Source organism: Pseudophryne corroboree, chromosome 5 (genome assembly GCF_028390025.1).
Source record: "Pseudophryne corroboree isolate aPseCor3 chromosome 5, aPseCor3.hap2, whole genome shotgun sequence".
Lineage (NCBI taxonomy): Eukaryota > Metazoa > Chordata > Amphibia > Anura > Myobatrachidae > Pseudophryne > Pseudophryne corroboree.
The window spans coordinates 334,191,246-334,219,138 of record NC_086448.1 but is presented as its reverse complement, the minus strand read 5'-3'; the positions used below and the strand labels follow the sequence as shown (position 1 = coordinate 334,219,138).

The following is a 27,893-nucleotide window of genomic DNA, read 5'->3' as shown; positions in this document are numbered from 1 at the left end:
ATCCAGGATCATTCCCAGAAATGACAACCTCTGGGTTGGTTCCAAATGTGACTTTGGAAGGTTCAGAATCCAACCGTGACTCTGGAGCAGTTGTGTTGTGAGAACAATGGACTGCAGTAGCTTCTCCGTGGACGATGCCTTTATCAGCAGATCGTCCAGATATGGAATGATGTTCACCCCTTGCTTGCGGAGGAGACTCATCATTTCCGCCATCACCTTGGTAAACACCCTCGGTGCTGTTGAGAGGCCGAATGGCAGGGCCTGGAACTGAAAAGGACAGTCCAGCAATGCGAAACGGAGATAAGCCCGAGGTACGCATCCTTGATATCCAGTGATAATAAGAATTTACTTACCGATAATTCTATTTCTCGTAGTCCGTAGTGGATGCTGGGGACTCCGTCAGGACCATGGGGAATAGCGGCTCCGCAGGAGACAGGGCACAAAAATAAAGCTTTAGGATCAGGTGGTGTGTACTGGCTCCTCCCCCTATGACCCTCCTCCAAGCCTCAGTTAGGATACTGTGCCCGGACGAGCGTACACAATAAGGAAGGATATTGAACCCCGGGTAAGACTCATACCAGCCACACCAATCACACCGTATAACTTGTGATCTGAACCCAGTTAACAGTATGACAAACGTAGGAGCCTCTGAACAGACGGCTCACAACAAATAACAACCCGATTTTTTTGTAACAATAACTATGTACAAGTATTGCAGACAATCCGCACTTGGGATGGGCGCCCAGCATCCACTACGGACTACGAGAAATAGAATTACTGGTAAGTAAATTCTTATTTTCTCTAACGTCCTAAGTGGATGCTGGGGACTCCGTAAGGACCATGGGGATTATACCAAAGCTCCCAAACGGGCGGGAGAGTGCGGATGACTCTGCAGCACCGAATGAGAGAACTCAAGGTCCTCCTCAGCCAGGGTATCAAATTTGTAGAATTTTGCAAACGTATTTGCCCCTGACCAAGTAGCAGCTCGGCAGAGTTGTAATGCCGAGACTCCCCGGGCAGCCGCCCAGGATGAGCCCACTTTCCTTGTGGAATGGGCCTTGACAGATTTAGGTTGTGGCAAGCCTGCCACAGAATGTGCAAGTTGAATTGTGCTACAAATCCAACGAGCAATCGTCTGCTTAGAAGCAGGAGCACCAATCTTGTTGGGTGCATACAATATAAGCAGTGAGTCAGACTTTCTGACTCCCGCCGTTCTTGAAATATATATTTTCAATGCCCGGACCACGTCCAACAACTTGGAATCCTCCAACTCGTTAGTAGCCGCAGGCACCACAATAGGCTGGTTCAGGTGAAACGCTGACACCACCTTAGGCAGAAAATGAGGACGCGTCCGCAGTTCTGCCCTGTCCGTATGGAAAATCAGATATGGGCTCTTATATGATAAAGCCGCCAATTCTGATACTCTCCTGGCAGAAGCCAGGGCCAGTAGCATGGTTACTTTCCATGTGAGATACTTCAGCTCCACCGATTTGAGCGGCTCAAACCAATGGGATTTGAGAAAATCCAAGACTACATTAAGATCCCACGGTGCCACTGGGGGCACAACCGGGGGCTGTATATGTAGTACTCCTTTTACAAAGGTCTGGACTTCAGGAACTGAAGCCAATTCTTTCTGGAAGAAAATCGACGGGGTCCATTAAGGTTCAAATTTCGGCCCTAATTTGAGGCCCATAGACAATCCTGTTTGCAGGAAATGTAGGAATCGACCCAGTTGAAATTCCTCCGTGGGGGCCTTCCTGGCCTCACACCACGCAACATATTTTCTCCAAATGCGGTGATAATGTTGTGCAGTCACCTCCTTCCTGGCTTTTACCAGTGTAGGAATGACCTCTTCCGGAATGCCTTTTTCCTTTAGAATTCGGCGTTCAACCGCCATGCCGTCAAACGCAGCCGCGGTAAGTCTTGGAATAGACACGGTCCCTGCTGAAGCAGGTCCCGTCTTAGAGGTAGAGGCCACGGATCCTCCGTGAGCATCTCTTGAAGTTCCGGGTACCAAGTTCTTTTTGGCCAATCCGGAGCCACTAGTATCGTTCTTACTCCCTTCTGCCGTATAATTCTCAGTACTTTTGGTATGAGAGGCAGAGGAGGGAACACATAGACTGACTGGAACACCCACGGTGTTACCAGAGCGTCCACAGCTATTGCCTGAGGATCTCTTGACCTGGCGCAATACCTGTCCAGTTTTTTGTTGAGGCGGGACGCCATCATATCCACCATTGGTTTTTCCCAACGGTTCACAATCATGTGGAAGACTTCTGGATGAAGTCCCCACTCTCCCGGGTGTAGATCGTGTCTGCTGAGGAAGTCTGCTTCCCAGTTGTCCACTCCCGGAATGAATACTGCTGACAGTGCTATCACATGATCTTCCGCCCAGCGAAGAATCCTTGCAGCTTCTGCCATTGCTGTCCTGCTTCTTGTGCCGCCCTGTCTGTTTACGTGGGCGACTGCCGTGATGTTGTCCGACTGGATCAACACCGGCTGACCCTGAAGCAGGGGTTTTGCCAGACTTAGAGCATTGTAAATCGCTCTTAGCTCCAGTATATTTATGTGAAGAGACATCTCCAGGCTTGACCATACTCCCTGGAAGTTTCTTCCTTGTGTGACCGCTCCCCAGCCTCTCAGACTGGCATCCGTGGTCACCAGGACCCAGTCCTGTATACCGAATCTGCGGCCCTCTAACAGATGAGCACTCTGCAACCACCACAGAAGAGACACCCTTGTCCGTGGCGATAAGGTTATCCGCTGATGCATCTGCAGATGCGATCCGGACCATTTGTCCAGCAGATCCCACTGAAAATAAGAATTTACTTACCGATAATTCTATTTCTCGGAGTCCGTAGTGGATGCTGGGGTTCCTGAAAGGACCATGGGGAATAGCGGCTCCGCAGGAGACAGGGCACAAAAGTAAAGCTTTTACAGGTCAGGTGGTGTGTACTGGCTCCTCCCCCCATGACCCTCCTCCAGACTCCAGTTAGGTACTGTGCCCGGACGAGCGTACACAATAAGGGAGGATTTTGAATCCCGGGTAAGACTCATACCAGCCACACCAATCACACCGTACAACTTGTGATCTAAACCCAGTTAACAGTATGATAACAGAGGAGCCTCTGAAAGATGGCTTCCTAAACAATAACCCGAATTAGTTAACAATAACTATGTACAAGTATTGCAGATAATCCGCACTTGGGATGGGCGCCCAGCATCCACTACGGACTCCGAGAAATAGAATTATCGGTAAGTAAATTCTTATTTTCTCTATCGTCCTAAGTGGATGCTGGGGTTCCTGAAAGGACCATGGGGATTATACCAAAGCTCCCAAACGGGCGGGAGAGTGCGGATGACTCTGCAGCACCGAATGAGAGAACTCCAGGTCCTCCTTTGCCAGGGTATCAAATTTGTAAAAATTTACAAACGTGTTCTCCCCTGACCACGTAGCTGCTCGGCAGAGTTGTAATGCCGAGACCCCTCGGGCAGGCGCCCAAGATGAGCCCACCTTCCTTGCGGAATGGGCCTTAACAGATTTAGGCTGTGGCAGGCCTGCCACAGAATGTACAAGTTGAATTTTGTTACAAATCCAACGAGCAATCGACTGCTTAGAAGCAGGTGCACCCAACTTGTTGGGTGCATACAGTATAAACAGCGAGTCAGATTTCCTGACTCCAGCCGTCCTTTAAATGTATATTTTTAAGGCTCTGACAACGTCCAACAACTTGGAGTCCTTCAAGTCGTCTGTAGCCGCAGGCACTACAATAGGCTGGTTCAGGTGAAACGCTGATACCACCTTAGGGAGAAAATGCGGACGCGTCCGCCGCTCTGCCCTATGTCGAATGGAAAATTAAATAAGGGCTTTTATAAAACAAAGCCGCCAGTTCAGATACTCTCCCGGCCGAAGCCAGGGCCAGTAACATAGTCACTTTCCATGTGAGATATTTCAAATCCACATTCTTTAGTGGTTCAAACCAATTGGATTTGAGGAAATCTAAAACTACATTTAGATCCCACGGTGCCACCTTAGGCACCACAGGAGGCTGTATATGCAGTACTCCTTTGATAAAAATCTGGACCTCAGGGACTGAGGCCAATTCTTTTTGGAAGAATATTGATATGGCCGAAATTTGAACCTTAATAGATCCCAATTTGAGACCCATAGACAATCCTGATTGCAGGAAATGTAGGAAAACGACCCAGTTGAAATTCCTCCATCGGAGCACTCCGCTGCTCGCACCACGCAACATATTTTCGCCAAATACGGCGATAATGCTTCGCGGTGACTTCCTTCCTTGCCTTTATCAAGGTAGGAATGACTTCTTCCGGAATGCCTTTTCCTTTTAGGATCTGGCATTCAAACGCCATGCCGTCAAACGCAGCCACGGTAAGTCTTGAAAAAGACAAGGACCCTGCTGAAGCAGGTCCCTTCTCAGAAGTAGAGGCCACGGATCGTCCGTGACCATCTCTTGAAGTTCCGGGTACCAAGTCCTTCTTGGCCAATCCGGAGCCACTAGTCTTACTCCTCTTTGCCGTATAATCCTCAATACCTTTGGTATGAGAGGCAGAGGAGGAAACACATATACCGACTGGTACACCCAAGGTGTTACCAGCGCGTCCACAGCTATTGCCTGCGGATCTCTTGACCTGGCGCAATATCTGTCCAGTGTTTTGTTGAGGCGAGACGCCATCATGTCCACCATTGGTTTTACCCAACGGTTTAATAGCATGTGGAAAACTTCTGGATGAAGTCCCCACTCTCCCGGGTGAAGGTCGTGTCTGCTGAGGAAGTCTGCTTCCCAGTTGTCCACGCCCGGGATGAATACTGCTGACAGTGCTATCACGTGATTCTCCGCCCAGCGAAGGATCCTGGCAGCTTCTGCCATTGCCCTCCTGCTTCTTGTGCCGCCCTGTCTGTTTACATGGGCGACTGCCGTGATGTTGTCCGACTGGATCAACACCGGTCTTCCTTGAAGCAGAGGTTCCGCCTGGCTTAGAGCATTGTAGATTGCTCTTAGTTCCAGAATGCTTATGTGAAGAGACTTTTTCAGGCTCGACCACACTCCCTGGAAATTTCTTCCCTGTGTGACTGCTCCCCAGCCTCTCAGGCTGGCATCCGTGGTCACCAGGATCCAATCCTGCATGCCGAATCTGCGGCCCTCCAATAGATGAGCCTCCTGCAACCACCACAGAAGGGATACCCTTGTCCTCGGCGACAGGGTTATCCGCAGGTGCATCTGAAGATGCGACCCTGACCATTTGTCCAACAGATCCCTTTGCATGGAATCTGCCGAAAGGGATTGCTTCGTAAGAAGCTACCATTTTTTCCCAGGACTCTTGTGCATTGATGTACAGACACCTTTCCTGGTTTTAGGAGGTTCCTGACCAGGTCAGATAACTCCTTGGCTTTTTCTTCGGGAAGAAAAACCTTTTTCTGAACTGTGTCCAGAATCATCCCCAGGAACAGCAGACGAGTTGTCGGCATTAATTGGGATTTTGGAATATTCAGAATCCATCCGTGCTGCTTTAGCACCTCTTGAGATAGTGCTAAACCCATCTCTAGCTGTTCTCTGGACCTTGCCCTTATTAGGAGATCGTCCAAGTATGGGATAATTAATACGCCTTTTCTTCGAAGAAGAAATATTATCTCGGCCATTACCTTTGTAAAGCCCCGAGGTGCCGTGGACAAACCAAACGGCAGCGTCTGAAACTGATAGTGACAGTTTTGTACAACGAACCTGAGGTACCCCTGGTGTGAGGGGTAATTGGAACGTGGAGATACGCATCCTTGATGTCCAAGGATACCATAAAGTCCCCTTCTTCCAGGTTCGCTATCACTGCTCTGAGTGACTCCATCTTGAACTTGAACTTCTTTATGTACAGGTTCAAGGACTTCAGATTTAGAATAGGCCTTACCGAGCCATCCGGCTTCGGTACCACAAAAAGAGTGGAATAATACCCCTTCCCTTGTTGTAGAAGAGGTACCTTGACTATCACCTGCTGAGAATACAGCTTGTGAATGGCTTCCAAAACCGTCTCCCTTTCTGAGGGGGACGTTGGTAAAGCAGACTTCAGGAAACGGCGAGGTGGCTCTGTCTCTAATTTCAACCTGTACCCCTGAGATATTATCTGCAGGATCCAGGGATTTACCTGCGAGTGAGCCCACTGCGCGCTGTAATTCTTGAGACGACCGCCTACCGCCCCCGAGTCCGCTTGCGAAGCCCCAGCGTCATGCTGAGGCTTTTGTAGAAGCCGGGGAGGGCTTCTGTTCCTGGGAAGGAGCTGCCTGTTGCTGTCTCTTCCCTCGTCCTCTGCCTCGTGGCAGATATGAATAGCCCTTTGCTCTCTTATTTTTAAAGGAACGAAAGGGCTGCGGTTGAAAGGTCGGTGCCTTTTTCTGTTGGGGAGTGACTTGAGGTAGAAAGGTGGATTTCCCGGCCGTAGCCGTGGCCACCAAATCCGATAGACCGACCCCAAATAACTCCTCTACGCATCGCCTGTCCACTGTCGTGTCCATAAAGCTCTTCTGGCCGAAATGGACATAGCACTTACCCGTGATGCCAGTGTGCAGATATCTCCCTGTGCATCACGCATATAAAGAAATGCATCCTTTATTTGTTCTAACGACAGTAAAATATTGTCCCTGTCCAGGGTATCAATATTTTCGATCAGGGACTCTGACCAAACTACCCCAGCACTGCACATCCAGGCAGTCGCAATAGCTGGTCGTAGTATAACACCTGCATGTGTGTATATACCTTTTTGGATATTTTCCATCCTCCTATCTGATGGATCTTTAAGTGCGGCCGTCTCAGGAGAGGGTAACGCCACTTGTTTTGATAAGCGTGTTAGCGCTTTGTCCACCCTAGGAGGTGTTTCCCAGCGCTCCCTAACCTCTGGCGGGAAAGGGTATAAAGCCAATAACTTCTTTGAAATTAGCAGTTTTTTATCGGGGCACCCCACGCTTCATCACACACGTCATTTAATTCTTCTGATTCGGTAAAAACTACTGGTAGTTTTTTCACACCCCACATAATACCCTGTTTAGTGGTACCTGTAGTATCAGCTAAATGTAACATCTCCTTTATTGCCAAAATCATATAACGTGTGGCCCTACTGGAAAATACGGTTGATTCGTCACCTTCACCACCGGAATCAGTGCCTGTGTCTGGGTCTGTGTCGACCGACTGAGGCAAGGGGCGTTTTACAGCCCCTGACGGTGTTTGAGGCGCCTGGACAGGCACTAATTGAGTGTCCGGCCGCCTCATGTCGGCAAACGACTGCTTAAGCGAGTTGACGCTATCCCGTAATTCCACAAATAAAGGCATCCATTCTGGTGTCGACCCCCTAGGAGGTGACATCCTCATATTTGGCAATTGCTCCGCCTCCACACCAATAACGTCCTCATACATGTCGACACACACGTACCGACACACAGCAGACACACAGGGAATGCTCTATACGAAGACAGGACCCACTAGCCCTTTGGGGAGACAGAGGGAGAGTCTGCCAGCACACACCAAAAAGCGCTATATATGACAGGGATAGCCTTATGATTAAGTGCTCCCTTATAGCTGCTTTTATATTAATATATATTGCCATTTATTTTGCCCCCCCTCTCTGTTATACCCTGTTTCTGTAGTGCAGTGCAGGGGAGAGACCTGGGAGCCTTCCTGACCAGCGGAGCTGTGACAGAAAATGGCGCCGTGTGCTGAGGAGATAGGCCCCGCCCCTTTTTCGGCGGGCTCGTCTCCCGCTATTTAGTACATTTAGGCAGGGGTAAATATCTCCATATAGCCTCTGGGGCTATATGTGAGGTATTTTTAGCCTTTTTAAAGGTTTTCATTTGCCTCCCAGGGCGCCCCCCTCCCAGCGCCCTGCACCCTCAGTGACTGCCGTGTGAAGTGTGCTGAGAGGAAAATGGCGCACAGCTGCAGTGCTGTGCGCTACCTTAAGAAGACTGCAGGAGTCTTCAGCCGCCGATTCTGGACCTCTTCTTGCTTCAGCATCTGTGAGGGGGCCGGCGGCGTGGCTCCGGTGACCATCCAGGCTGTACCTGTGATCGTCCCTCTGGAGCTTCATGTCCAGTAGCCAAGAAGCCAATCCATCCTGCACGCAGGTGAGTTCACTTCTTCTCCCCTCTGTCCCTCGTTGCAGTGATCCTGTTGCCAGCAGGAATCACTGTAAAATAAAAAACCTAAGCTAAACTCTCTAAGCAGCTCTTTATGAGAGCCACCTAGAATTGCACCCTTCTCGGCCGGGCACAAAAATCTAACTGGAGTCTGGAGGAGGGTCATGGGGGGAGGAGCCAGTACACACCACCTGACCTGTAAAAGCTTTACTTTTGTGCCCTGTCTCCTGCGGAGCCGCTATTCCCCATGGTCCTTTCAGGAACCCCAGCATCCACTTAGGACGATAGAGAAAAGTTCGTGCGTGGAATCTGCCGAATGGAATCGCTTCGTAAGAAGCCACCATCTTTCCCAGGACTCTTGTGCATTGATGTACAGACACTGTCCCTGGTTTTAGGAGGTTCCTGACAAGTTCGGATAACTCCCTGGCTTTCTCCTCCGGAAGAAACACCTTTTTTTGAACCGTGTCCAGAATCATTCCCAGGAACAGCAGACGTGTTGTCGGGGTCAACTGAGATTTTGGAAAATTCAGAATCCACCCGTGTTGTTGCAGCACTACTTGGGTTAGTGCTACTCCGTCCTCCAGCTGTTCTCTGGACCTTGCCCTTATCAGGAGATCGTCCAAGTAAGGGATAATTAATACGCCTCTTCTTCGCAGAAGAATCATCATTTCGGCCATTACCTTGGTAAAGACCCGAGGTGCCGTGGACAATCCAAACGGCAGCGTCTGAAACTGATAATGACAGTTTTGCACCACGAACCTGAGGTACCCTTGATGTGAAGGGCAAATTGGGACATGCAGGTAAGCATCCTTTATGTCCAGGGACACCATAAAGTCCCCTTCTTCCAGATTCGCTATCACTGCTCTGAGTGACTCCATCTTGAACTTGAATTTTTGTATGTACAGGTTCAAAGATTTCAGATTTAGAATAGGTCTTACCGAGCCGTCCGGCTTCGGTACCACAAATAGCGTGGAGTAATACCCCTTTCCCTGTTGTAGGAGGGGTACCTTGACTATCACCTGCTGAGCAAACAGCTTGTGAATGGCTTCCAATACCGTCGCCCTGTCTGAGGGAGACGTTGGCAAAGCAGACTTTAGGAACCGGCGAGGGGGAGACTTCTCGAATTCCAACCTGTAACCATGAGATACTACCTGCAGAATCCAGGGGTCCACCTGTGAGCAAGCCCACTGTGCGCTGAAATTCTTGAGTCGACCCCCCACCGTTCCTGAGTCCGCTTGTAAGGCCCCAGCGTCATGCTGAGGGCTTTGCAGAACCCTGGGAGGGCTTCTGTTCCTGGGCAGGGGCTGCTTGCTGCCCTCTCTTACCCCTTCCTCTGCCCCTAGGCAGATATGACTGTCCTTTTGTCCGCTTGTTCTTATAGGACCGAAAGGACTGCGGCTGAAAAGACGGTGTCTTTTTCTGTTGGGAGGGGGTCTGAGGTAAAAAGGTGGATTTTCCGGCAGTTGCCGTGGCCACCAGATCCGATAGACCGACGCCAAATAATTCCTCCCCTTTATACGGCAATACTTCCATATGTCGTTTGAAATCCGCATCACCTGACCACTGTCGCGTCCATAAACTCCTTCTGGCAGATATGGACATCGCATTTACTCTCGATGCCAGAGTGCAAATATCTCTCTGCGCATCTCGCATATAAAGGAAAGCATCCTTTAATTGCTCTATAGTCAATAAAATACTGTCCCTATCCAGGGTATCAATATTTTCAGTCAGGGAATCCAACCAGACAACCCCAGCACTGCACATCCAGGCTGAGGCGATGGCCGGTCGCAGTATAACACCAGTATGTGTGTATATACTTTTTAGGGTAGTTTCCAGTCTCCTATCTGCTGGATCCTTGAGGGCGGCCGTATCCGGAGACGGTAACGCCACTTGTTTTGATAAGCGTGTGAGCGCCTTATCCACCCTAGGGGGTGTTTCCCAGCGCGCCCTAACCTCTGGCGGGAAAGGGTATAATGCTAATAACTTTTTTGAAATTAGCATTTTTCTATCTGGGTTAAACCACGCTTCATCACATACATCATTTAATTCCTCTGATTCAGGAAAAACTACAGGTAGTTTTTTCACCCCCCACATAATACCCCTTTTTGTGGTACTTGCAGCATCAGAGATATGCAAAGCCTCCTTCATTGCCGTGATCATATAACGTGTGGCCCTACTTGAAAATACGTTTGTTTCATCACCGTCGACACTAGATTCAGTGTCTGTGTCTGGGTCTGTGTCGACCGACTGAGGTAAAGGGCGCTTTACAGCCCCTGACGGTGTCTGAGACGCCTGGGCAGGTACTAACTGGTTTGCCGGCCGTCTCAGGTCGTCAACTGATTTTTGTAATGTGCTGACATTATCACGTAATTCCATAAACAAAGCCATCCATTCCGGTGTCGACTCCCTGGGGGGTGACATCACCATTATCGGCAATTGCTCTGCCTCCACGCCAACATCGTCCTCATACATGTCGACACACACGTACCGACACACAGCAGACACACAGGGAATGCTCTTATCGAAGACAGGACCCCACTAGCCCTTTGGGGAGACAGAGGGAGAGTTTGCCAGCACACACCCAAGCACTATAATATATATGGGAACAACCTTATATAAGTGTTGTTCCTAATAGCAGCTTAAATATATCCAGTATATCGCCAAAAAATGCCCCCCCCTCTCTGTTTTACCCTGTTTCTGTAGTGCAGTGCAGGGGAGAGTCCTGGGAGCCTTCCTCACAGCGGAGCTGAGCAGGAAAATGGCGCTGTGTGCTGAGGAGAATAAGCCCCGCCCCCTATTTCGGCGGGCTTTCCTCCCGTGGATTTAGATAATTGGCATGGGTTAAATACATACATATAGCCTTAATGGCTATATGTGATGTATTCTTTTGCCTTAAGGTAATAAAATATTGCTGCCCAGGGCGCCCCCAGCAGCGCCCTGCACCCTCCGTGACCGCTTGGTGTGAAGTGTGTGACAACAATGGCGCACAGCTGCAGTGCTGTGCGCTACCTTCATGAAGACTGAAGAGCCTTCTGCCGCCTGTTTCCGGACCTTCAATCTTCAGCATCTGTAAGGGGGGTCGGCGGCGCGGCTCCGGGACGAACCCCAGGGTGAGACCTGTGTTCCGACTCCCTCTGGAGCTAATGGTGTCCAGTAGCCTAAGAATCCAATCCATCCTGCACGCAGGTGAGTTGAAATTCTCTCCCCTAAGTCCCTCGATGCAGTGAGCCTGTTGCCAGCAGGACTCACTGAAAATAAAAAAACCTAAAAAACTTTTTCTAAGCAGCTCTTTAAGAGAGCCACCTAGATTGCACCCTGCTCGGACGGGCACAAAAACCTAACTGAGGCTTGGAGGAGGGTCATAGGGGGAGGAGCCAGTACACACCACCTGATCCTAAAGCTTTATTTTTGTGCCCTGTCTCCTGCGGAGCCGCTATTCCCCATGGTCCTGACGGAGTCCCCAGCATCCACTTAGGACGTTAGAGAAACCAGGAATTCCCCCTCTTCCAGACCCGATATCACCACCCTGAGAGACTCCATCTTGAACTCCCTTAGAATGGGGTTCAATGATTTTAGGTTCAGAAGGGGCCTGACCGAACCATCCGGTTTCGGTACCACAAAAAGGTTTGAATAGTAACCTTTGGTCAGCATGTGAGGTGGCACTGGCACAATGACCTGTGCCTCCACCAGATTTTGGACAGCGTCTTGCAGTACCGTGCTGTCCTCCAACAGAGTTGGTAAGCCTGACTTGAAAAAGTGATGAGGAGGGAGACTTTGAAATTCCAGCCTGTAACCCTGAGACTATCACCCAGGAATCCAGGCCGGACGATACCCAGACATGACTAAAGTGTCACCACCGGGGCGTGCAGTCCACCGTCATACGGAGGACTTTGGCATACCCGAAGTAGGCTTTTGTTCCTGGGAACCTGCAGCCGCAGGTTTCTTGGACTTAATCCGACCTCCCCTAAAGAAGGTGTTGGATGTTCTGGCCTTGCTGGCCTTGTTAGGCCGAAAGGACTGCGGTGCAGATGAAGAGAAAGATTTCTTCGGAGCAGGTGCTGCTGAAAGAAGAAACAGAGACTTACCCGCTGTAGCGGTGGATATCCACGCATCTAGAGCATCCCCAAAGAGAGCCTGACCTGTATAGGGTAGGGACTCCACACTCCTTCTGGATTCCGCGTCAGCCGACCACTGGCGCAGCCACAGTCCCCAACGAGCTGAAACAGACATGGAAGAAATTCCCGCAGCCATGGAACCCAGGTCTTTCATGGATTCTACCTGCAGAATCATGTATGTTGCGTAAATACAAAGCAACGTCATCCCTATCCATAGTATCCAAATCCTCAAGTAAGGTAGCCGACCACTTTACTATTGCCTTTGCAATCCATGCAGTAGCAATAGTGGGACGTAATATGGCCCCTGAAGCAGTATACATTGATTTAATGGTGTTATCAATTTTCTTATCAGCCGGCTCCTTTAAGGAGGTAGATCCTGGAACAGGTAAAACCACCTTCTTTGAGAGTCTGGACACAGAGGCGTCAACAACCGGCGGGTTTTCCCATTTTTTCCTATCCTCCTCAGGGAAAGGAAATGCCACCTGGACCCTTTTAGGGACCTGGAATTTTTCAAAATATAGCATTCAATTCCTTTGACGCAGGGAAGGTTAGCGAGGCTTTTTTATTTTCAGTGAAAAAAGCCTCCTCAACCTGCTCAGGTGTGGTATCATTAACATTTAACACATCCCCGATAGCCTCTATCAACAATTGCACCCCATTTGCAAGAGATGCGGACCCCCGCAACACATCCCCATCACCATCTGTAGTGTCAGAATCGGTATCCGTGTCGTCTTGTGTGACATGCACAAGCGCACGTTTGTGGGGGTATATAGCGGGGCGTCCTGAGGTACCAGAAACAAACCATACTGCCATAGAGTTCTGTAATACCTGGGTTGCAGATTCATTACTTGCAACCTTGTCAGAAATGTGAGAAATCCAAGATTTGATAGAGGAAAACCACTCAGGTTCCCTTGCTGGTATCTGTGCTAAACCAGTGCTATCCTGATTACATGGAATGGGATCATCCTGGGAGGATAAATCCTCTGCAGCATATGACACAGTGTCCCTGGACATAGCTAAAGGAGACCACCAAACACACACACGTGGGGGCAGACAGAGTTCCCCCCCCCCAACAATGGCAAGAGAGACACTGAGATCGGAGCCAACACACACCACAGCGCTTTCAGTAAAGGGAGACCCCTTACCAGCGCAGACTGTGTCCCTTAATAGGAGACACAATCGTTTCACAGCCTCCCCTCCCTTCTACAACCCCCTGGTACCGTGTACTGATAGCTGGAGTTGCTGTGGAGGGACCTGTTCTTCCATCCAGCGCTGTGCAGGCAGGAAAATGGCGCTGGAACGCTGCTGGGTCCGCTCTGAGAAGCTCCGCCCCCTTAATGGCGCTGTCTTCCCACTCTTCACAGATTATACTGGCCTGAGGAGAAATGTGCTGGCTGAGATCCGCGGACCCCGACAGACTTGCTGACCAGTGTGGGGGTAAGCGCTGGCCCAGGGCGCCCCTCACAGCGCCGCACCATGTGTCTCTGTACCTTCATAGGAGCGCAGTTAATACTGCGCTCCCTCCCCTGTGCCGCCATCTTCACAGCGCCCCCCCGCTTGCTAGGGGGGTCGGTGTCTCACTCACCACTCTTCAGCTCTGTAAGGGGTTGGCGGCATGCTGCTGGGGCGAGCGGGCCCCTGTGGCAGAGAACGATCCAACCCCTCTGGAGCTCAGTGTCCAGTCAGCAGAGTCAGTGGCTCAGACCCCACAGGGCGGACACTGCTCCCCCCCTTAGTCCCACGCTGCAGGCAGGCTGTTGACAACAGCCTCCTGTAAAAAAATAAACTCTAAACTAACTTTAACTAAAAAAGCTCAGTAGAGCTCCCCTAGCTGTGACCGGCTCCTCCGGGGCACATTTTCTAAACTGAGTCTGGTAGGAGGGCCATAGAGGGAGGAGCCAGCCCACACTCTTAAACTCTTAAAGTGCCAATGGCTCCTGGTGGACCCGTCTATACCCCATGGTACTAATGTGGACCCCAGCATCCTCTAGGACGTAAGAGAAAGGATATATCAGTAGCAGGTCGGCAGGTGTGTACACCAGATAGGACTGTGAACGATGTCATTCACAGACATACTGTGTTGGCCCCGCAAGCGCAGTCGATGCCCATATATTTGAAATATATATTGATGTATCTGCATGTGTGTACAGGCGACCTGCTGACCGCCAGTACACTGGCTGCAGGGACCACAGACACTGACATCACAACTGGGAGTTCCAAGTCCCACCCAGTTGTGATGTCTGCACAGACACATCGAGCGGCCAGTTAGTAAGTGTGTATGCTTACCCAGCCTAAGCTTTTCTGTCGAATCAACCAATTCACTGGTTGGAATAAAAATCTGGTAATGGATCGGAGCAAATGACAATCGACCATTGATTTGGTCGATTGTTATTTGCTCCCATCCATTACCAGAATTTTGTTCCAACGAGCAGACTGGTTGATTGGACAGTAAATCTTAGGCTTGGTACACACTGGGCAATACTGTATAATGTGATGGTTTAGTGTTGGGCAATGAAAAGTGCTAATGCGATCAGTGGTAAGGCATGGCAAGTGTATACGGTCAACTCATAAATGAAAGTCCAAGAGCCTAGTAGCAGGTGATAACCTGTAGCAAGGACCTAAAGTAGATATAAGCCAAAGCTACACTAAAGGGGGTACACACAGAGAGATCCGTGCTTAAATTCTAAGCAATCTGACTAGATTGCTTAGAAGTTAAGCACGGATCTCTTCGTGTGTATGCCCCACAGCAACAGCGATGCGCAGCCAATCTAGCACATCACTCATTTCACTGCTGGGTAAAATGAGTGCCCCCCCCTTCCCCTCTCTCGCTCAGCACACATCGCGCTGAGTGCTGAGCAGGGGAGAGATGTGAAAAAGCAAGGAAATCTACCAAACAAATGGAAGATCGGGCGCTTTCAGGTGCTGTGTCTCTAATGCTGCTGCTATGAACGTTTGGGGATAGTCACACCCCAACCATACAACAAAAGAAACCAAAGGGAAAAAATTGCAGCGCTAATTGGAATATTGTATAACAATTCTAATGAGAAGGATTGAGTGAAAAAATTCTTCAATTTAATAAAATATAAATTTAGGCCTCATTAAAAATTGGATACAAAATCCACAAAAAAATTTTTAAGACAATAAAACCAACAAATGTGGGTCAATTATTCATAACTGCCAATCACATTAGCATCTGTTCCTATTGTTGAACCTGGAACATATAGCAGATGGAGACAGACTGACAGCGCAGTCACACCAATACACTTTACCCAAAGACCGCTAGAGGTGTAGTCCCTTAAGAGTGTCTCTGATGTTTTACTCGAAACCAGCCAGGTTTGGGATCCTCATTTAGTACTGTGTCCTCCTTTATAGAGATGGGGTTGATGGTGTTCCTAGTTGTTGGATGTTTGTCCCGTTTTTTTCTGCAGATGGCAAAGTCCAGTATTTGGTCCGGATGTGATAAGGCAGCAAAAAATGACAATTGTTGACCCAAGTAGCCTCCTCCTAAAGCGTTTCGCTGCGAACTGCAGCTTTATCAAAGGTGACTTAGGTAGGCAACTAACAGGATATTTATACCTTAGGTAATTACCAAACACTGAACAGCTGTTTCACTCAATCCTTCAATTTAATCAAATTCCTCATAAAAACCTTCAAATTAACCCTTCTATGGGTTTTAGATGTATTCCTAGGACAGACTCCGATATCTAAATTGTGTTATTTGGGGAAATTTAATCCAAAAACGAATCAATTTGTTATGGGCAAACCCCTACCTATTGTAGTACTTCCGGGTCACGGGGGCATATGTTCCAATAACAAATATCTATTTCCACCACATACTTTCATAAATCTTGAATACAGGGGTTCTCCTCATGCCCACATACCCTCGCTTCAATCAGCACAGCACCCATAAAAGATATATAAATTACGAGCAAGAAAACTCACTTTAGTCTCGTGTTCTAAATCGGCACTGCTGTTACATTTCCGCCCCGTGGAGCGCATTTGCGTTCCACCATTCAGTTTAACGGAACATGTCCCTAGACATCATCCGTCTTTCCGGTCATGTGACCCCCGTTTCCACGATGACTGTGGGAATTGTAGTAAAGTGCAGGGTAAAACTAGTGTATAACCCACGTGACGGAGCAGTCACGCCCGTTGGCATAGTAACCCGCAATCAATTCATTCAGTTTTTATGATCCAATTGTAAGAACAAATATTATAAAGATATATTTTAGTCACATCTCTTTGTTTCGGGAAGGGTTTAATCATTCGAACATCTCTAAAAATACTTATAGAAATAAACAAATATCCTACTCGTCTCCTCGACTCTTATACTTATATTACTGTACCTACAGCTATAGTGAACCAATTGGTATCATGTTTATTATCATATTATTTCAGTATACAGAAAAAAGAGAAAAAGAAAAAAAGAAGGGGGGGGGGGGGGGGGGCATGCGAACTCATACTTTATTTTCTCCAAAAATTTATTTACCAATATGAAAACTTCCATAAAATATATACATTTTTTATTATTAGTCTAATTTTATTTTTATTTTAATTTGGATTTCTCATTGTTTATCATTTATATTCTTATTTTTATTGTTATTATGCAGGTGATTTATCTTCAGATCCATCTTTACTCCAATGGGAATAATAGCGTTTCTTATTTTTAGTATGAGGAAAGGAAAGGAAGGAGGAAAGGGAAGGAGGAAAAATGGGAGAAATCGGCTGCATCCTTATAATAAGAATTTACTTACCGATAATTCTATTTCTCGTAGTCCGTAGTGGATGCTGGGGACTCCGTAAGGACCATGGGGAATAGCGGCTCCGCAGGAGACTGGGCACAAAAGTAAAGCTTTAGAACTACCTGGTGTGCACTGGCTCCTCCCCCTATGACCCTCCTCCAAGCCTCAGTTAGGATACTGTGCCCGGACGAGCGTACACAATAAGGAAGGATTTTGAATCCCGGGTAAGACTCATACCAGCCACACCAATCACACCATATAACTTGTGATCTAAACCCAGTTAACAGCATGATAACAGAGGAGCCTCTAGAAAAGATGGCTCACTACAGCAATAACCCGATTTTTTGGTAACAATAACTATGTACAAGTATTGCAGACAATCCGCACTTGGGATGGGCGCCCAGCATCCACTACGGACTACGAGAAATAGAATTATCGGTAAGTAAATTCTTATTTTCTCTAACGTCCTAAGTGGATGCTGGGGACTCCGTAAGTACCATGGGGATTATACCAAAGCTCCCAAACGGGCGGGAGAGTGCGGATGACTCTGCAGCACCAAATGAGAGAACTCCAGGTCCTCCTCAGCCAGGGTATCAAATTTGTAGAATTTTACAAACGTATTTGCTCCTGACCAAGTAGCTGCTCGGCAAAGTTGTAAAGCCGAGACCCCTCGGGCAGCCGCCCAAGATGAGCCCACCTTCCTTGTGGAATGGGCTTTTACAGATTTTGGCTGTGGCAGGCCTGCCACAGAATGTGCAAGCTGAATTGTACTACAAATGCAACGAGCAATAGTCTGCTTAGAAGCAGGAGCACCCAGCTTGTTGGGTGCATACAGAATAAACAACGAGTCAGATATTCTGACTCCAGCCGTCCTGGAAACCTATATTTCCAGGGCTCTGACAACGTCTAGCAACTTGGAGTCCTCCAAGTCCCTAGTAGCCGCAGGCACCACAATAGGTTTATTCAGGTGAAACGCTGAAAACCACCTTAGGGAGAAACTGAGGACAAGTCCTCAATTCCGCCCTGTCCGAATGGAAAATCAGATGAGGGCTTTTACAGGATAAAGCCGCCAATTCTGACACGCACCTGGCCCAGGCCAGGGCCAACAGCATGACCACTTTCCATGTGAGATATTTTAACTCCACATATTTAAGTGGTTCAAACCAATGTGACTTTTGGAACCCCAAAACTACATTTAGATCCCAAGGTGCCACTGGAGGCACAAAAGGAGGCTGTATATACAGTACCCCTTTCACAAACGTCTGAACTTCAGGGACTGAAGCTAGTTCTTTTTGGAAGAAAATTGACAGGGCCGAAATTTGAACCTTAATGGACCCCCACATTTCAGGCCCATAGACACTCCTGTTTGCAGGAAATGTAGGAATCGACCTAGTTGAAAAATTCCTCCGTCGGGGCCTTACTGGCCTCGCACCACGCAACATATTTTCGCCAAATGCGGTGATAATGTTTTGCGGTTATATCTTTCCTGGCTTTGATCAGGATAGGAATGACTTCATCCGGAATGCCTTTCTCCTTCAGGATCCGGCGTTCAACCGCCATGCCGTCAAACGCAGCCGCGGTAAGTCTTGGAAAAGACAGGGTCCTTGCTGGAGCAGGTCCCTTCTTAGAGGTAGAGGCCACGGATCCTCCGTGAGCATCTCTTGAAGTTCCGGTTACCAAGTCCTTCTTGGCCAATCCGGAGCCACGAATATAGTGCTTACTCCTCTCCATCTTATAATTCTCAGTACCTTGGGTATGAGAGGCAGAGGAGGGAACACATACACTGACTGGTACACCCACTGTGTTACCAGAGCGTCCACAGCTATGCCTGAGGGTCCCTTGACCTGGCGCAATACTTGTCGAGTTTTATAAACATGTGGAAGACTTCTGGGTGAAGTCCCCACTCTCCCGGGTGGAGGTCGTGTCTGCTGAGGAAGTCTGCTTCCCAGTTGTCCACTCCCGGAATGAATACTGCTGACAGTGCTATCACATGATTTTCCGCCCAGCGAAGAATCCTTGCAGCTTCTGCCATTGCCCCCCTGCTTCTTGTGTCACCCTGTCTGTTTACGTGGGTGACTGCCGTGATGTTGTCCGAATGGATCAACTCCGGGTGACCTTGAAGCAGAGGTCTTGCTGAGCTTAGAGCATTGTAAATGGCCCTTAGCTTCAGGATATTTATGTGAAGTGATGTCTCCAGGCTTGACCATAAGCTCTGGAAATTACTTCCCTGTGTGACTGCTCCCCAGCCTCGCAGGCTGGCATCCGTGGTCACCAGGACCCAGTCCTGAATGTACGGCCCTCTAGAAGATGAGCACTCTGCAACCACCACAGGAGAGACACCCTTGTGCTTGGTGACAGGGTAATCCGCTGATGCATCTGAAGATGCGACCCGGACCATTTGTCCAGCAGGTCCCACTGGAAAGTTCTCGCGTGGAATCTGCCGAATGGGATTGCTTCGTAGGAAGCCACCATTTTTCCCAGAACCATTTCATTGATGTACTGAGACATGGCTCGGTTATAGGAGGTTCCCGACTAGCTCGGATAACTCCCTGACTTTCTCCTCCGGGAGAAACACCTTTTTCTGGACGGTGTCCAGGATCATCCCTAGGAACAGAAGACGAGTCGTCGGAATCAGCTGCGATTTTGGAATATTGAGAATCCAATCGTGCTGCCGCAACACTACCTGAGATAGTGCTACACCGACCTCCAACTGTTCCCTGGATCTTACCCTTATCAGGGAATCGTCCAAGTAAGGGATAACTAAAATTCCCTTCCTTCGAAGGAGTATCATCATTTCGGCCATTACCTTGGTAAAGACCCGGGGTGCCGTGGACCATCCATACGGCAGCGTCTGAAAATGATAGTGACAGTTCTGTACCATAAACCTGAGGTACCCTTGGTGAGAAGGGTAAATTGGGACATGAAGGTAAGCATCCTTGATGTCCCGAGACATCATGTAGTCCCCTTCTTCCAGGTTCGCAATCACTGCTGAGTGACTCAATCTTGAATTTGAACCTCCGTATGTAAGTGTTCAAGATTTTAGATTTAGAATCGGTCTCACCGAGCCGTCCGGCTTCGGTACCACAACAGTGTGGAATAATACCCCGTTCCCTGTTGCAGGAGGGGTACCTTGATTATCACCTGCTGGGAATACAGTTTGTGAATGGCTTCCAAAACTGCCTCCCTGTCAGAAGGAGACATCGGTAAAGCCGACTTTAGGAAACGGCGAGGGGGAGACGTCTCGAATTCCAATTTGTACCCCTGAGATATCACCTGAAGGATCCAGGGGTCTACTTGCGAGTGAGCCCACTGCGCGCTGAAATTCATTGAGACGGGCCCCCACCGTGCCTGATTCTGCTTGTAAAGCCCCAGCGTCATACTGAGGGCTTGGCAGAGGCGGGAGAGGGCTTCTGTTCCTAGGAACTGGCTGATTTCTGCAGCCTTTTTCCTCTCCCTCTGTCACGGGGCAGAAATGAGGAACCTTTTGCCCGCTTGCCCACGAAAAGACTGCGCCTGATAATACGGCGTCTTCTTATGTTGAGAGGCGACCTGGGGTACAAACGTGGATTTCCCAGCTGTTGCCGTGGCCACCAGGTCTGAAAGACCGACCCCAAATAACTCCTCCCCTTAATAAGGCAATACTTCCAAATGCCGTTTGGAATCCGCATCACCTGACCACTGTCGTGTCCATAACCCTCTACTGGCAGAAATGGACAACGCACTTAGACTTGATGCCAGTCGGCAAATATTCCGCTGTGCATCACGCATATATAGAAATGCATCTTTTAAATGCTCTATAGGCAATAATATACTGTCCCTATCTAGGGTATCAATATTTTCAGTCAGGGAATCCGACCACGCCAACCCAGCACTGCACATCCAGGCTGAGGCGATTGCTGGTCGCAGTATAACACCAGTATGTGTGTAAATACATTTTAGGATACCCTCCTGCTTTCTATCAGCAGGATCCTTAAGGGCGGCCATCTCAGGAGAGGGTAGAGCCCTTGTTCTTACAAGCGTGTGAGCGCTTTATCCACCCTAGGGGGTGTTTCCCAACGCACCCTAACCTCTGGCGGGAAAGGATATAATGCCAATAACATTCTAGAAATTATCAGTTGTTATCGGGGGAAACCCACGCATCATCACACACCTCATTTAATTTCTCAGATTCAGGAAAACTACAGGTAGTTTTTCCTCACCGAACATAATACCCCTTTTTGGTGGTACTCGTATTATCAGAAATGTGTAAAACATTTTTCATTGCCTCAATCATGTAACGTGTGGCCCTACTGGAAGTCACATTTGTCTCTTCACCGTCGACACTGGGGTCAGTATCCGTGTCGGCGTCTATATCTGCCATCTGAGGTAACGGGCGCTTTAGAGCCCCTGACGGCCTATGAGACGTCTGGACAGGCACAAGCTGAGTAGCCGGCTGTCTCATGTCAACCACTGTCTTTTATACAGAGCTGACACTGTCACGTAATTCCTTCCAACAGTTCATCCACTCAGGTGTCAACCCCCTAGGGGGTGACATCACTATTACAGGCAATCTGCTCCGTCTCCACATCATTTTTCTCCTCATACATGTCGACACAAACGTACCGACACACAGCACACACACAGGGAATGCTCTGATAAAGGACAGGACCCCACTAGCCCTTTGGGGAGACAGAGGGAGAGTTTGCCAGCACACACCAGAGCGCTATATATATATATATATATATACAGGGATAACCTTATATAAGTGTTTTTCCCCTTATAGCTGCTGTATTTTTAATACTGCGCGTAATTAGTGCCCCCCTCTCTTTTTTTAACCCTTTCTGTAGTGTAGTGACTGCAGGGGAGAGCCAGGGAGCTTCCCTCCAATGGAGCTGTGAGGAAAATGGCGCCAGTGTGCTGAGGAGATAGGCTCCGCCCCCTTATCGGCGGCCTTATCTCCCGTTTTTCTGTGTATTTTGGCAGGGGTTAAATTCATCCATATAGCCCAGGAGCTATATGTGATGAATTTTTTTGCCATCCAAGGTGTTTTTATTGCGTCTCAGGGCGCCCCCCCCCAGCGCCCTGCACCCTCAGTGACCGGAGTGTGAAGTGTGCTGAGAGCAATGGCGCACAGCTGCAGTGCGCTACCTTGTTGAAGACAGGACGTCTTCTGCCGCCGATTTTCCGGACCTCTTCTGTCTTCTGGCTCTGTAAGGGGGCCGGCGGCGCGGCTCTGGGACCTATCCATGGCTGGGCCTGTGATCGGTCCCTCTGGAGCTAATGTCCAGTAGCCTAAGAAGCCCAATCCACTCTGCACGCAGGTGAGTTCGCTTCTTCTCCCCTTAGTCCCTCGATGCAGTGAGCCGTTGCCAGCAGGTCTCACTGAACATAAAAAACCTAAAACTAAACTTTTCACTAAGCAGCTCAGGAGAGCCACCTAGTGTGCACCCTTCTCGTTCGGGCACAAAAATCTAACTGAGGCTTGGAGGAGGGTCATAGGGGGAGGAGCCAGTGCACACCAGGTAGTTCTAAAGCTTTACTTTTGTGCCCAGTCTCCTGCGGAGCCGCTATTCACCATGGTCCTTACGGAGTCCCCAGCATCCACTTAGGACGTTAGAGAAATGTGGAATACAATGTATCCACAAAAATATTTTCTTTTAACGAATAGAAAATTACTGTCTCTATTTTATGCAGCCTAACCTGTCATCCACCCGGACCAATACTTCAACTAGACATAAAGTAGATTCGGGGAGTATATTCGCTTTATAAACTCTTAATCATAGTATGTTTTAATGTGGGGAGCAGTGCGATCCTATTTTAGCTTATTCTTCCAGTATATATATATATCAATCAGATCACAGTATTTAATTCCACTGCCTCATTGAGGCCCTCAGGGAATATACTGTTCATCTGATACATCCAAAAGACCTCCTGTCTACATAATCTTTTGTATCAGATGAACAGTATATTCCCTGAGGGCCTCAATGAGGCAGTGGAATTAAATACTGTGATCTGATTGATATATATATATACTGGAAGAATAAGCTAAAATAGGATCGCACTGCTCCCCACATTAAAACATATTATGATTAAGAGTTTATAAAGCTAATATACTCCCCGAATCTACTTTATGTCTAGTTGAAGTATTGGTCCGGGTGGATGACAGGTTAGGCTGCATAAAATAGAGACAGTAATTTTCTATTCGTTAAAAGAAAATATTTTTGTGGATACATTGTATTCCACATATAAGGATGCAGCCGATTTCTCCCATTTTTCCTCCTTCCTTTCCTTTCCTTTCCTCATACTAAAAATAAGAAACGCTATTATTCCCATTGGAGTAAAGAGGGATCTGAAGATAAATCACCTGCATAATAACAATAAAAATAAGAATATAAATGATAAACAATGAGAAATCCAAATTAAAATAAAAATAAAATTAGACTAATAATAAAAAATGTATATATTTTATGGAAGTTTTCATATTAGTAAATACATTTTTGGAGAAAATAAAGTATGAGTTCGCATCCCCCCCCCTTTTTTTTTCTTTTTTCTTTTTCTCTTTTTTCTGTATACTGAAATAATATGATAATAAACATGATACCAATTGGATCACTATAGCTGTAGGTACAGTAATATAAGTATAAGAGTCGAGGAGACGAGTAGGATATTTGTTTATTTCTATAAGTATTTTTAGAGATGTTCGAATGATTAAACCCTTCCCGAAACAAAGAGATGTGACTAAAATATATCTTTATAATATTTGTTCTTACAATTGGATCATAAAAACTGAATGAATTGATTGCGGGTTACTATGCCAACGGGCGTGACTGCTCCGTCACGTGGGTTATACACTAGTTTTACCCTGCACTTTACTACAATTCCCAGAGTCAACGGGGAAACGAGGGTCACATGACCGGAAAGACGGATGATGTCTAGGGACATGTTCCGTTAAACTGAATGGTGGAACGCAAATGCGCTCCACGGGGCGGAAATGTAACAGCAGTGCCGATTTAGAACACGAGACTAAAGTGAGTTTTCTTGCTCGTAATTTTATATATATTTTATGGGTGCTGTGCTGATTGAAGCGAGGGTATGTGGGCATGAGGAGAACCCCTGTATTCAAGATTTATGAAAGTATGTGGTGGAAATAGATATTTGTTATTGGAACATATGCCCCCGTGACCCGGAAGTACTACAATAGGTAGGGGTTTGCCCATAACAAATTGATTCGTTTTTGGATTAAATTTCCCTAAATAACACAATTTAGATATCGGAGTCTGTCCTAGGAATACATCTAAAACCCATAGAAGGGTTAATTTGAAGGTTTTTATGAGGAATTTGATTAAATTGAAGGATTGAGTGAAACAGCTGTTCAGTGTTTGGTAATTACCTAAGGTATAAATATCCTGTTAGTTGCCTACCTAAGTCACCTTTGATAAAGCTGCAGTTCGCAGCGAAACGCGTCAGCAGGAGGCTACTTGGGTCAACAATTGTGTCATTTTTTGCTGCCTTATCACATCCGGACCAAATACTGGACTTTGCCATCTGCAGAAAAAACGGGACAAACATCCAACAACTAGGAACACCATCAACCCCATCTCTATAAAGAGGACACCGTACTAAATGAGGATCCCAAACCTGCCTGGTTTCGAGTAAAACATCAGGGACTACACCTCTAGCGGTCTTTGGGTAAAGTGCTGTCAGTCTGTCTCCATCTGCTATATGTTCCAGGTTCAACAATAGGAACGGATGCTAATGTGATTGGCAGTTATGAATAATTGACCCACATTTGTTGGTTTTATTGTCTTAAAAAAATTTTTTGTGGATTTTGTATCCAATTTTTAATGAGGCCTAAATTTATGTTTTATTAAATTGAAGAATTTTTTCACTCAATCCTTCTCATTAGAATTGTTATACAATATTCCAATTAGCGCTGCTATTTTTTCCCTTTGGTTTCTTTTGTTGTATGGTTGAGGTGTGACTATCCCCAAACGTTCATAGCAGCAGCATTAGAGACACAGCACCTGAAAGCGCCCGATCTTCCATTTGTTTGGTAGATTTCCTTGCTTTTTCACATCTCTCCCCTGCTCAGCACTCAGCGCGATGTGTGCTGAGCGAGAGAGGGGAAGGGGGGGGCACTCATTTTACCCAGCAGTGAAATGAGTGATGTGCTAGATTGGCCGCGCATCGCTGTTGCTGTGGGGCATACACACGGAGAGATCCGTGCTTAACTTCTAAGCAATCTAGTCAGATTGCTTAGAATTTAAGCACGGATCTCTCTGTGTGTACCCCCTTTAGTGTAGCTTTGGCTTATATCTACTTTAGGTCCTTGCTACAGGTTATCACCTGCTACTAGGCTCTTGGACTTTCATTTATGAGTTGACCGTATACACTTGCCATGCCTTACCACTGATCGCATTAGCACTTTTCATTTTTTCACTCAATCCTTCTCATTAGAATTGTTATACAATATTCCAATTAGCGCTGCTATTTTTTCCCTTTAGGGGAGAGATGTGGGCTGAGCATTCGTGCTAGATCACTCAGCACATATCTCTGGGTCTATCTCCCCGTGTGTACGGCCCTATAGGTTCTGTCTTTAGAGCAATCTTGAGGACAGGTGTGTGGAAGTGAAATGACACTGTCAAGTTAGTCATTATCAAACAAGGATGTCTGCTACGATACTTAGGACTATTCATTTCCGGTATGGACAGCTTCAAATGGTCAACATGACAATAGTCGACATGAGTTATTTTAAAGATATTATGTTCAACTATTTCATACTTTGCAATCCACGTGGACTACGATTGGGAAAACTAACCTTGCCTGAACGCTGACAATGCGAGGGGACTCAGTGCACTAATTAGGGGTTCCATATGCTGCAAGGTAAAATTTGGCACCAACAAAACATGAAAAACACATGTCGAACTTTTGAACCTATCGACCATGTCAACCTATTATACCATAACCTCTGTAATCATGGCAACAACCCAGAAATCCTGGCCAGAGGTATGCTGCGAATGCAGGGTAATGTGCAGGGCAGATACAGGCTAATTCCGGAGAAGGAATAACTGCACTGGAGATGGAAACATAGGGCTTGATTCAATTCAGCACGGATTGAATAGTGGCGGGAATTAGCTTCCGATGCTTTTCAATTCAGCGTGCTGTCATGTCGCGGAAGGCCAGTTCTCACGGACTAAACAGGGTGTTTTGCCATGAGAACCGGCATTCTCCATCTTAAGTGCCTGGTGCGCTGCTGTTTCCACCTCGCTAATGGCAGAAATCAGCATCGCGCCAGCACTTTTGTCATATTTCTGCTTGCACCCCTCCATCGTCGAGTGTCACAGAATCGAGCCCACAGTCAGGTAATCAATTATTCCCTTCATACGTCCATTTATGCTTGGTATCGGTAAACCCAATATTCGGAAAGATCCAGCTATAAATGCAAAACAAGACTGGTGTGGGTATAAACATACCTCAGGTCACTCATCATTAATTTATTCAGAGATCTAACAGGTGTCCTGAAGAGAAGATAATATGTGGGAAATGAGCAGATAGTGACAGATTTCTAATTCAGGTGCCAGAACTCAGTTAAAATGCGGACAAACCAGACTAATATAGTGCACCATTTTGGTGCTCTAATATATAGAGCTCCAAAATGGGACACTTTTTGCTCATTTCTGCTCACCACCTCGGGGAGGCTCCCAGCAGAAATGTTGGCACTGGCAGTGATCGTGACCGAATGCCATAACAATTGAATTGCTGCAGTCAGGCACCATCTAGTGGCAGGTACCTAAAAAACAAATGATTCGCCCCCATCATGTCTAAAATTAGGTCCACCAAAATTAAAATATGCCCTCCTCACCGATCAACACCTTGCACCTAGAGTAAATACTAATGGAGGAAATTCAATTGCTGACGAAGGGTGAAAATCGCCGTTATCGTGGCATTTAATCGCTGCAACAACACCCTATCTTACACCTTTTCCCCAGCTGAAAGTAAGATCACACAAAAGTGCTCGGTACCGTATGGGGCAGCAGCAAACACTTTTGTGTGAGTTAGGGCTGCCATACAACGCAGCTACTGTCACACTGATTCGGCCAGGCAAAATTATCTGTCACCAATTGAATTAGCCACAGGACTGGGAAAAGTAACAAAATAAGCACTGTGGAGTTCATTCCTTTGAAAACAAGCTGCCCTATCACTCCATCATACAGCTAGGGGTCATGTTTAATCAGACCTACAAGATACAAACACAACTGACCTTATCATGCATAATACAGGAAAAAAATACTTGCCATCTCTATGATTTTTGTTTTCCTTCCAGTTTTCTTCTTGACTGTGAAGATATATTGCGCCAGTACCACTCCCGCAACTGCAGCGCACATCCCTGCGCTGGCCACTGCGCCCATTTTAGCTACAGACGTTCTGTCCATGTCCAATGAAGTCACACTCACCTAATATTTGGGTAAGTGGGTGTATTTATATGTCCTGATGCTTAAATCAAATATACATAAGTATATATGCATGAGCGTAGATTAACCAATGAACAACGTGTAAATTTGTATCTGCAGATATACATATACCAATGGGATAGTACTATAGTCTTACATATATGCAGAATATACATACACAGGTATATGCAGAATATACATACACAGGTATACCCAGATGACGCTACCAGTGTAACGAGGTTTAATTGTACCCCGTGTGCTGTGATCAGAGACACAGAGCAAGCTCCTCTGATAAATAACACTGCAGGGCTGCAAGTCAGGCAGAGCAACTGCGCTGAGCTGGTAGCGTGGCTGTTGCCTGCAGAGCCGTGGGTGATGCCGGAACAGGAGCAGCGGCTGCCATGCAGCTTCCCACCTCACTGTCCCGGAGCCAGTGTCACTGTATACCACTGTGCGGCTGTTTGAGTGA

The 27,893-nt window shown here is 47.3% G+C and overlaps 1 protein-coding gene across 2 annotated transcripts in view; it reads right to left on the bottom strand.

Annotated features, from left to right (window-relative positions):
- Positions 1-27,621, bottom strand: part of NT5C3A (5'-nucleotidase, cytosolic IIIA) — a 236,780-nt gene extending 209,159 nt beyond the window's left edge. Inside the window, exon 1 of one of the 2 annotated variants that reach the window (XM_063922542.1) lies at positions 27,269-27,621. In XM_063922542.1, the coding sequence (XP_063778612.1) occupies positions 27,269-27,406 (138 nt within the window). In that variant the 5' untranslated portion in view covers positions 27,407-27,621. The remainder of the gene's footprint in view (positions 1-27,268) is intronic. The other variant, XM_063922543.1, reaches the window with a different exon arrangement.
- Between the last annotated feature and the right edge of the window lie 272 nt (positions 27,622-27,893).